General features: G+C 38.3%; 1 protein-coding gene across 1 annotated transcript in view; it reads right to left on the bottom strand.

The window, feature by feature from the left end:
* Positions 1 to 1,404: 1,404 nt before the first annotated feature.
* Positions 1,405 to 11,951, bottom strand: part of IL23R (interleukin 23 receptor) — an 86,406-nt gene continuing 75,859 nt past the window's right edge. The window contains exons 10-11 of the mRNA XM_050763863.1: positions 5,169 to 5,259; positions 1,405 to 2,583 (exon numbers count right to left, since the gene is read on the bottom strand). Of these exons, the coding sequence (XP_050619820.1) occupies positions 1,933 to 2,583; positions 5,169 to 5,259 (742 nt within the window). The 3' untranslated portion in view covers positions 1,405 to 1,932. The remainder of the gene's footprint in view (positions 2,584 to 5,168; positions 5,260 to 11,951) is intronic.

Here is an 11,951-nt window from a genome sequence, read left to right as displayed (position 1 = left end):
TTAACTGCTTGATTTTTCATAATAAAATTAAATGACTAAATATGAGTATAAATTGACAACTGTTAGAGGAGATAAAAGAAATTCAGTTGGTAATCTACCTATTTTAATGAATGAATGAATGAATGAATGAATGTTTATTTATTTATTTTTTAGAGATGGGGTCTCGCTCTGCTGCTCTGGCAAATGATCATCAATCATGGGGCACTGCAGTATCTAACTCTTGGGCCCAAGTGTTCCTTCTGCCTCAGCCTCCAGAGTAGCTAGGACTATAGGCATGAATTTACATGCCCTGCTCTACTCTATTTTAAACTGTTCCGGTCATTCGAAAAAGTTGTCCTTGTCCATAAATATTAATCACAATAGTCTGCTGGGTAACATTTCTCAGCTTAAAATATGCATTTCACATTTTAAAGATCAACTACTTTTCCATACTGACCTCATTGGTAGACGGATTTAATCTCCCACCCCAGTCCTTATGGATTGTGGCCATAAGGAGCACTGCTTGGGAGGCTTCTGAGGCCACTTGTACAGCTCAGCAGAAAGGCGTGTTCTGATTGACTAGTGATATCTGCAGGAGACATGGGATATGGGGCAATGGAAGGTTCAGCAAGTATTTGCTGTCAAAACAGGTACTGAACAAATACCTGTTTTAACAATAATTTTCTAGCATATATCTGGTTTGTAACCAAAAAGTTACATCTTGCTGATCCTGCATCTGTTACCTCTCATAGATTCTACTATAGTGTAAATAATATCCCAACTATGCCACAGGAGAACAAGACCATCACTCTTGATTTAAATGAAGACAGCAACCCATGATTCCACACATCATTGTTTCACAGCTCTGTTACTCCCAAATCACACTAAGATCAAATCCCTGATACCTGAATGGAGAGTAGGGGAGAAAAATAATACAACAAACGACTAATTAACTTCTCTTCTGTTTCTATTCTTCACTTATTTTGTTATTTGGGGCTACATTTTTATCTACTCAAGAGAACTTCAAGTGATAAAACGAAAATTAAACTTGCCTCTCCCTTTGCAAGCAAACATTAGTTATTCTTGTTTTTTTTTTTTGTTTTGTTTTTTGTTTTTCTGTTGTTGTTGTTTTTTGTTTTTTTTTTTTCGCTCTTGTTGCCCAGGCTGGAGTGCAGTGGCATAATCTCAGCTCAGTGCAACCTCCGCCTTCCTGGTTCAAGCGAGTCTCCCGCCTCAGCCTCCCGAGTAGCTGGGATTACAAGCACCTGCCACCATGCCCGGCTAATTTTTGTAATTTTAGTAGAGACAGGGTTTCAGCATGTTGGCCAGGTTGGACTCGAACTCCTGACCTCAGGTGATCCACCTGCCTCGGCTTCCCAAGGTGCTGGGATTACAGGCATGAGCCACCATGCCCAGCCTAATGACTCTATTTTAAAGGAAAATTTTCAGTATTTATTTTACTACCAGGTATTTTGCATTATTTACCCTTTCTGTATACAATAGAGAGCTGTTTTGCATCTTTCAATGAGGGAAAAGAAAGAGGAAATAGTTGACACTTCATAAAAAATATCCAAATAATGCTGTTTTTGTGCCTGTATGTGTGACCATGAAGCATGTTCCACCTTCGGAATCTCTCTAATTTTAAGAAATGAGGCAGAAGAATGGCTAAAATTAAAAGGGCATGGAGCTCCTGGAATTCTCACGTGGTAATGGTAGGAGCACAGAATGTCACTACTCTGGAAACAAGATTGGTAGAACTGAAACATATGCTTATCATATGGCCCAGGAATCCCCTACCTAAGTATTTATCCAAGGGAATGAAAACGTGTCCACATGAAGATATGTATGTGGATACATTTTTTCAAAAAGAGGCAGAATTCAATTTCTATTGCAGGGTAAACCCAAGTTCAGATTGCAAGGCAGCTTTCTCATGTTGATTTTGATCACACAGCTCTACTTTTCCAAGAGTGAAATCCTTTTGAAGTGGCTTTCCAAAATACTTTGTGGAAAATAAGAATTAATAGATGGCAACTCCTCGTTCATGATCCCCAAACAGGAGACAAATTCATCAGGAAGCAGGGTCTGTTCTGGAATAGTTTCACTGGGTGAATCGTTTTCCAAAAGCATGGTGGTTTCCTCCTCTACTGAGTTTTGTATGTCAGGAGAACTGCATTCTCCTTGATTTAATATGAGGCTTAATTCTCCAAGAAATAGTGTGCTGCTTGGTGAATTCACGCTTGAAACAGAAAAAGCAAAATTAGGATGCTTTTGTGACCTGGGATTATTTCCTGAGTCTAAGGAGTCAACTGGTGGTTTAAGTGTTAAGGAAGTGATTTCATCATTATTGCTGAGACGGCTTCTCCCAGGCAGAAAATTTGAAATTTGGGGTTTATATCCAGTGTTGAGATCAGGAATATACACAACCGTAGTATTGTCAAATAGCGAGTTTTGCAGGTAGTCTCTTGTCTCCAGGGGTCCTGTATTCTCCTTCTTGTAGTCTGTAGGCTTGTGTTCTGGGATAAAGATTTCTTTTATCTCTGTAATCGTGGGATCAACATATAGGACCTGCTCACTGGAATTATTATTCATAAGTTCATTATTTTCCTAGGAAAAAAAGACATTGTTTTGTTTTACAAAAGACATTTAAAGGAACCAACCGGATAATTGAATGAGGACTGGAATTTTGCTTTCTTTCAACTTTGCTTTCTCCCTCCCTTTTCTCACATTGTTTATCTTCCCATACGATTTCCTCCTTTTGTCTTTTGTTATCCTGCTTGCTTCCAAATCTTTATTAAATTCTACATGAGAAGACTGGAGAAAAGCAATAGTAAAAATAATCCATTTCTTAAGCACATTTCTCAGTTTAAAAGTTTTAAAGAGAAAAGTTGAGTCTTACATATTAACTTATTACTTAATTTTAGGGCCTTTTAAAAATTGGTCTTCTGAGGCAAGAATATTAATATTAATATTTCTTGTTACAAGAAAATATTTTGTTGCTTAAATAAAAAAGGTTGGGGAGAATCCTATTTTGCTCACATACTGAGAATGAGCATGTGACAAACGCTTGGTACTGAGGTTCTCAAGGTGTATAGTGGCTGGGAGCAGTGGCTCAGGCCTGTAATCCCAGGACTTTGAGGTCAAGGCAGGCAGATCACTTGAGACCAGGAGTTTGAGACCAGCCTGGCCAACATGGTGAAACCCTATCTCTACTAAAAATACAAAAATTAGCCAGGCATGGTAGCGCAAGCCTATAATTCCAGCTACTCGGGAAGCTGAGGCAGGAGAATTGCTTGAGCCCAGGAGGCAGAGGTTACAGCGAGCTGAGATCATGCCACTGCACTCTAGCCTGGGTGACAGAGCAAGACTCTGTCTCAAAACAAAAAACAACAAATAAGTAAATAAATAAATCAATAAAGCTACTCACAATTCAGACATGTTTGTGATGATCAGGAGGGTGGGTGAAGGTTTTTTAACCTAATGACTTTTCTGGGCTATAAATGGACTTGAGGCCTTCCAACAGATGGCTGGCCTTCCTGGGCCAACTGTTACCCAACACAATTATAATATTATAGCTCCCTGTTATGGGCTGAATGTTTGTGTACTCTCTCCCCAGCCCCCCCATGTTGAAACCAACGTGATGTTATTTGAAAGTGGAGCCTTTGGGTGGTAATTAGGTCACTAGGGTGGAGCCTTCATGAATGGGATTAGTGAAGAAGAGACAGGAGAGAAATGATTTCTTCCTCTGCCATGTGAGAAGTCAGCTGTCCACAAGAGAGCCGTCACTAGCAAGTGAATTGACTGGCTCCCTCATCATGGACTTCCCAGCCTCTAGCACTGTGACAAATAAATATTTGTTGTTTAAACCACCCAAGCAGACCAAGACACCATTCCTTAGTCTCTTGGGCAGAAAACAAAACCTTATCTGAGGGAAACCCTAAGGTTTGCCTCTAATTCCAGGAGCCCAGAATAGAAAGGGAATGTAGCAAAGAGGGAGTTCTTGAATAAAGAGACATGAAATGTCATTCCAATGTTCTTTGGGCCCAACCTCCTTAGGGAGCTTGCCAGGTCTTGGCAAGAACAGCACAATGGGTGTTGCTTCAACAAAAAGCTTGACGTGAGGAGTGGCTGTAGTAAAAGCTGGATGGTGAGTGGATCAGATCACAGAAGTCTTGTGTTACAGAACTCAGACTCTATTCTGTTGACCAGTTGTCTTTGAACTTTTAAAAAGTATTTTATTTTTAGCCTAGAAACCCTTTGTTCAGATGACATGAGGTTGGGGAAAGAGTTAGCTAATAGGCTCACCAGGGCTTGAAACAGAGTCACTTCTATTTGTTTTACAAATACCTCATCTTCTTACCCAACATGCTGTTCTAACCCCCAGGTGTCCCCCTGACTTTGAATTTCCTCTGTTTCTCCTGAGCAACTCCTCACCTTTCAGTGACTTCTCTCCACTCCCACCACATGTTTGGGCTCATTTCTATCATTGCACTTACATCACTGCATTGTGAGCCTTGGATGATGTGTCTGTCCCTTGGATTGGGTTTTGAGCCCCTTGACAGCCAAGCCCGAGGGCCAGGGGTTATCAGTAACACACATAGCTTTAGCTTGCTCCTTCCCTCCTTTATAATCAGTGAAGTCCCTGTACCCTCAGGGGCTTCCTGGTGTGTGGCCTTCTCTTCGCCAGAATGGAAACCTAGCCCACCCACGTGACACTATTGTTCACAGTTCTCTCATATTGCTTTTCTCAAATTCCACCGGGTTTAAAGAGTAAAATGATGTCCTTCTTGGGCTCCACCTGGCTCTCCATCTCATGTGAAACAGAAGCCCTTTGAGTCTTTGAGGCTCATTTCATTGAGCTTTTCTTCCCTACTCCCTTTGTTCCTGAAGACATCTACCAATTGCTTGGTCACCAGGTGACTCGTGCATGAGGCCCACAATCTTCCACTTCACGTTTCTCTTTTGAACAGTTTTGTTTCTTTATTTCTTCCGCTTTCTTTCCCCCAACTCTATTGTCTCATCTCTTTTATGTATGGTTTGAAACAGGTACAATTTTGTTTTTACATATGTCTATATAATTATGTTAATATGTGTGCACATTTATTTATTTGAATGGAAATTCTATCCTAATTATTAGACTGCACTCTTGGTCTCAATTGCCACTCAGTTTTTGTTGGATGATGTTAGGTTACCTGTAGCATTTTCACAACATTGCTGTTTTTCATATTAGGAATATCTTCATAAAGCCATTTTGGTATTAACAATAATATCCTTCTTTTAATCCTAAAAAAACAAAAATGACACATTAGAAGAAGCAGGCAATCATATAGGAGATTAGGAAGTCAACTACAATAAAATGTATATTAAAAATCAAATTTCCTAGGTCGGACACAGTGGCTCATGCCTATAATCCCAGCACTTTGGGAGGCTGAGGTGGGAGGATTGCTTGAGTCCAGGAGTTTGAGACCAGCCTGGGCAACATAGCCAGACCCCTGTCTCTACAGAATATTAAAAAATTAGCTGGGTGTGTGTGGTGCGTGCCTGTGGTCCCAGCTACTTGGGAGGCTGAGGTGGAAAGATCGCTTGAGCCTGGGAGGTCAAGGCTGCAGTGAGCTTTGACCATGCCACTACACTCACTCTGGGCAACAGAGTGAGACCCTTACTCAAAGAAAAAATTAATTAAAAAAATCAAACTTCCTGATGCAGAAGCTAAAGTTTTCATCTCTTACTTAATGAAAATTAAGTGGGAAATTGTGTCATTATCTTTTCAGATTTTCCTCTCATCTCTATTGCTCTGCTTCTTTTAATGAGCAAAAACATTTCAAAACACTCACACTAGATTCAAGATAAGTGGGAGAACCATCCTAGCAGTGAAACTGTACACATATTAAATAGAGCAAACTACTATAACCAGAAGATACCCATGTGGGAAAGTCTGAAAAACTTAAGGGATATTTTGTAGAACTTTCCAAGGTGACCATAACTACCGAATATTTAAAAAGAGAATGTTACATAACAAAGCCCTAAAATTTAAGCTCTTCTAATTCTAGATTTTGTAATTATTTCAAATAGGGTAGTAATGATGGTGATAGCTCCAAACTTTCTTGATGTGGATGGAGAAGGAGGCTGGGGAACATGTCTTGCAGTTGTGTGGCATAGTGAGAACTGGTTTCTACCTAGACTGTGTGCTTATTAAGGATCAGTGGGGTGGGGCTTTGGAAGGAAAAGGGAGAAGCCATAAACATCCCACTTCTTCCCCCAAGCTATCTATTAGCACTGCCACTGTGTTTAAAAACACTCTCTGCATTGACAGCACAAATTGGTTTGGGCAAAAATGTTGTACCAAGAACTTAGAAGAGACTAAACTGATCTCAGACAACTTTTTACATATTAACAATGGATCTGTTAGCAACAGATCAAACTTATTTGTTTACATAGGTTCTTTAAGAATCCGTACTAAATAACAACCAAAATGGCTAAGTGAACTTTGCTAGCCCAATTTGACCTTGGACTTCAGGGTAAAAATTATTTCTTTACCCATCTTTATACAATGTCTTATGACTCCGTTCTTTTTTGTTTTGTTTACTAATTCACACTTTCTTCTGTATTTAAAATTAGACCAAATTAGCAAATTCATGCTATTGGAGTAATTTTTTATACAGCACACTGATACAGTGAGAATATATATATTATATAATATATATTACAAAATCCTTTTAAAGCTCTTGTTCCCCAACTCCTGCCATGCCAAGTGGCCAATATTTCTGGCTTTTGAACTTTACCTCCCAGAGGTAAAGGAAGATTCAAGACAATTCATGGAAGGGAAGAGAATCAACAAATGGTAAAGTTCATGCAGGTATCAAACCAGAAAGGACTCATTCCTTAACCCAGGACTATATAATATATAATATATTATAATATATAAGGAATATATAATATATAATAATATATATTATATAATACATAATATATATAATATATAATATATAATATAATAAATATATATTATATATATATATTTACCTACTTTTGATTTTATTATGTTTAAAATGTTTTGGGCTGGGCACGTTGGCTCACACCTGTAATCCCAACATTTTGGGAGGCCAAGGCGGGCAGATCACTTGAGGCCAGGTGTTCGAGAGCAACCTGGCCAACATGATGAAATCCCATCTCTACCAAAAAACACAAAAATTAGTTGGGCATGGTGGTGTGTGCCTGTATTCCCAGCTACTTGGGAGGCTGAGGCATGAGAATCACTTGAACCCAGGAGGTGGAAGTTGCAGTGAGCCGAGATCGCACCACTGCACTCCAGCATGGATAATAGAGTGAGACTCTGTCTCAAAAAAAAATAGTAATAATAATAAATAAATAAATAAAATGTTTTGCTTTCTCTTGCTCACTTCTGTTTCTGAACTAAGGCTTTTATAGATAATAGTTGTATTAAATAAAAGTATCTGTTCAAATGTAAAATAAATATATTGAAATTATCTCATGTTTCATCTTTTTAAAAAGAGTACTTATTTAAATAATTAAATGAGCAAAGAATTGCCCTCTTTCCTCCTTTGTTGTCACGAATTGAAAATTAGTTTTTAAGTTATTCTTAGTTATGAACTTAGTGTTACTTAAACTTTTACACTAGGACATGTTTAAATAATAACACAAATATTGATTTTTTGGGGGGTATTAATTTGAACATTAAAATATTTCAAGGGACTTTATAATCAAGTATATTTTAAAACAGCCTCAAATAAAATTCCATATTAGTTTGCCCTCCTCACAAGGGTATTAGGGATATGTTTATTAATGTGTAATTTAAATTTTGAAATATTAAGTTCTGAGTGAAAAACCTATCTAGATAAGAAATCATTAGTAGACTTTATTTAGAATAGCTCATTCAAAATATTTCTACTGCATTTGATTACAAATGTAAATGAAAGAAAGATTATTTCATGAAGCAAATGATGGCAAGAAGGAGAAACTCAGTGCCAATTTGGCAAAGAACATTCAAGTCAAAATTTGTGAGCAACTGGACATACTGGGGAACTGCCACACCAAACAACTCTAGTCAATCAGCAGCTTAGAAATACTCAATGCGGCCAGGTGCGGTGGCTCAAGTCTGTAATCCCAGCACTTTGGGAGGCTGAGACGGGCGGATCATGAGGTCAGGAGATCGAAACCATCCTGACTAACGCGGTGAAACCCCGTCTCTACTAAAAAAACACAACAAACTAGCCAGGCGAGGTGGCGGGTGCCTGTAGTCCCAGCTACTCGGGAGGCTGAGGCAGGAGAATGGCGTAAACCCGGGAGGCGGAGCTCACAGTGAGCTGAGATCCGGCCACTGCACTCCAGCCTGGGTGACAAAGCGAGAATCCATCTCAAAAAAAAAAAAAAAAAAAAAAAAAGGAAATACTCAATGCATCAGTAAAATTTAGAAATCTAAGTGTCTTGCTTTTCTCAAAGTCTCATTTTAAATAACTAAGCATAGATCTTTATTAATACCATCACAGGAGGGAAAAAACTGAAGGGGGCCAAGACTAAGGAACTTTCGGGCTGAATGCTAAAACACCAACACAATTGGTAAGGAATTGACAAATTTAAAAGTTGCCACAATTCTCTTCACACTGATTCAAGCTGATTTGTTTGGGTGGAATTCAAGTGTCAAAGCAAACTAAATATGGCCTGAGAAGGACTTCATACCTCTGTATTTGCATCCCTGTGGATGAACTATAACCTAGCTTAACAGGCAGACAAGAGCAAAAACCTGACTTAGGAGTATGTGCCTGTAACAATAACTGAGTCTTGGCCAATCCCAGTGGACCATACTTCAACCACTTATAGACTGCTAAGTGTTCAAACTGTGTTCAAATAAGACAAATGCCAACCTGTAACCAACCAGCTGTTTCTGTACATCACTGCCAATTTCTGTATGTCACTTCTCTCTCTCTTTTTTTTTTTTTTTTTTTTTTGTCTATAAATTTGTTCTGACCACAAGGCATCGCTAGAGTCTGTCTGAATCTGCTGTGATTCTGGGGCTGCCCAATTTGCAAATTGTTCATTGCTCAATTAAATTCCTTTAAACTGGTGAAGTTTTTCTTTTACTAGATGGTGTCAGAAGTGGGATATGAATTAGACCTTCTAATGACTCCCAGGAGCACTGAGGGAACAAGCAAGGAACCTGTTGGGCCTACTTGTGTCCTTTGATCTCTCAGAGTAGCTGGGGATCATGGTAACTTCTCTCTTGAATTTCAGAGCTCCACAGATTTGTGTTTTGAACTCTCCAAGTTTCTTTGAGCAAATTTCTGTTCCAAACTGGGTTCAGAAGTCACAACAGAAACTGAACTGGGTCCAGGATGGGATTTGATCAGTAATTAACTGGATTGGATCCAGTTAGAGGCCTCTTAGATTTGACTAGGTCAGAAAGAAACTGGCAGTAAATGGTACTATTGCAGGGGTTGTAAAATTTGGCATTTGGAAATTCACAGGGATTTTTGTTTTCTACACCTTTGTTTCATTTTTCTTGCACATTTAGGTAGGAAAAGTCATTGGCTAAGTTTATCAAGGGAACCTGAAAGCAAAGCCAATATTTTAGGTAAAAATGAGATCCTTAATTTCTGAAAAGCAGAGTTCTTTCCAGTTTATACATTAGGTTTGGGAGGCAGCATAGTCTTACAGAAATCACAAAATCTTACTAAAGATAACTTACAATGGATCATTCCAAACGAACAACAACACACTGAAGTACATTAAAAAAAAAAAAAAAAAAAAAAACTGGATGAGGTCTCCATCTTGTTTTACATCCTTGGGAGCTTGACTTTGTAGCCACATGGTGGTACTTTCTCTTGGTCTCTGCCTTCAAGGGAACAGGAATTTCAGGGTTCATGTCACAGTTAGCTCTAAAAATTATGTTGAGTAGTTAAAAGTCTTTGCAAGTTCAAAATTAACTACTCTGGAGTCCTTCTGGGAAGCACAATGGAGACTGCCCAGTACTGTAGCTCAGTAGCAAAAGTTTTTTACTTTCACAGTGGTGGCCTGGGTTCGATTCCTGGGTTAAGGAATGAGTCCTTTCTGATTTGATACCTGCATGAACTTTACCATTTGTTGATTCTCTTCCCTTCCATGAATTGTCTTGAATTTTCCTTTCTCTGAGCACCTGGGAGGTAAAGTTCAAAAGCCAGAAATATTGGCCACTTGGCATGGCTAAAGTTGGGTAACAAGAACTTTAAAAGGATTTTTTAAAGCGCACTATATTTAAGAGTCAGCTTAATTAAAAGTGGATAGTCAAGTTATAGGTATATTTAAAAGGCCTTTATGTCTTTTCTTTTCTTTTCTTTTTTTTTCTTTTTTTGAGACAGAATCTCGCTCTGTTGCCCAGGTTGGAGTGCAGAGGCACAATCTCGGCTCACTGCAAGCTCCACCTCCTGGGTTCACCCCATTCTCCTGCCTCAGCCTCCCAAGTAGCTGGGACTACAGGTGCCCACCACCATGCCCAGCTAATTTTTTGTATTTTTAGTAGAGATGGGGTTTCACCGTGTTAGCCAGGATGGTCTTGATCTGCTGACCTTGTGATCCGCCCGCGTTGGCCTCCCAAAGTGCTGGGATTACAGGTGTGAGCCATGGCACCTGGCTGCCTTTGTATCTTTTCTTTTTGTGGATCTTGTTTTGCTGAAAAAGGTTTTTTCTTCTCAGTTGACTGAATTATTTTTCTCCGTTTTGTCTTGTCACTCTTAAGGCACACATGAGAGGCCCTAAGATAGCTTCTGATAGCCTAGGACTCCTTGGGAAAAATAATGAAGGTGCAACTGACCCTGTTTTGGAAAAAAAAACCCTCTGTTTTCCTCATGGAACCCCAAGAATTAAAAGCAAATAGATCTCTCTCAAAATCCGTTTTGACTTCCAGCTGTGCCTGCTTATTAGACCCCAGAAACTGCATGTTTTCCTAGCCATTTCTTGATGGGCTCCACTCCAAGTTCAGTAATCCAATGAAGAAACTGGCAAATGAAAAATCCTACAACTACTGGATCTTGTTCTCTGTGTAGTTATATACATGTTGTGTGTATGATGTTTATATAAAAGAGCTCTAAGTAATTGGCTTAAAGAAAAATAAGGGCTTAGATAAAACATTTTGGAAGAAAAAATAAAAATTGTAATGTCTTAGTTCATGTAACTTTAGTAATATTTGGGAAATAAAAACAGCTTTAAAGATTATTGGTAAAATAAAGGCATTTTGTCTAAATTAGACAGGTCAGATATTAGGTTGATTAATGCTTTAAGGTCATAAACTGCTTTAACTTTTGAAAACTGTTCAATTTACCTACCTTGGAGACATTAGATTCTCAATAAGGCCTGGGGATATGTGGAATTAGCCATGCTCCCCTAGCTATGCAAAATAGGTTATAAAGAAAATAGATTTTATATAAGAAAGGATATTGTATAGTAAATTCTTGTCCTAAAGTAAACTGGTTGCTTAAAAAGAGAGATGATTAGGACAATTCAGAAAGTCTAAGCATGTCACAGATGGTCTGTATAAATCATGAAAGGATACATGAAAGGAAATTTATGCAACCAAATTAAAAGTTGCTAACAGTTACCATTACAACATGTAGTCATGACTACTGAAAATAGATTTACATGCAAGGTGTATAAGGAAACTAAAATGCATTTTTGCTAGAAGGTTATAAGGCACAGGAATGTAAATTTTTGTCTAGGTTAGAGGGTGAAAAGATTGTTTTAAATTAAAATAAAGCTAAAGGTTTGAATACATTGTGGAAGGTTTGTGAAAAGTTAATCTTATAAAAAGAAATTCTGTGCAGACATTGGCTAAAGATAAATGAGTATTGTTAAGTTTTTCTGTAAATTAAAATTGAAATAAAAGCACAACAGATTTTTCTTAGAGCACTGATCTGCTTTTTGACAAAAATATGTAAAGGGTTATAAAATGTTTACAAGAATCTCACCTCATGGTCAAAACTGGTTAA

This window comes from Macaca thibetana, chromosome 1, assembly GCF_024542745.1.
Source record: "Macaca thibetana thibetana isolate TM-01 chromosome 1, ASM2454274v1, whole genome shotgun sequence".
NCBI classification, from domain to species: Eukaryota; Metazoa; Chordata; class Mammalia; order Primates; family Cercopithecidae; genus Macaca; species Macaca thibetana.
The sequence above is the reverse complement of the archived record's forward strand: the minus strand, read 5'-3'. Positions and strand labels throughout refer to the sequence as shown.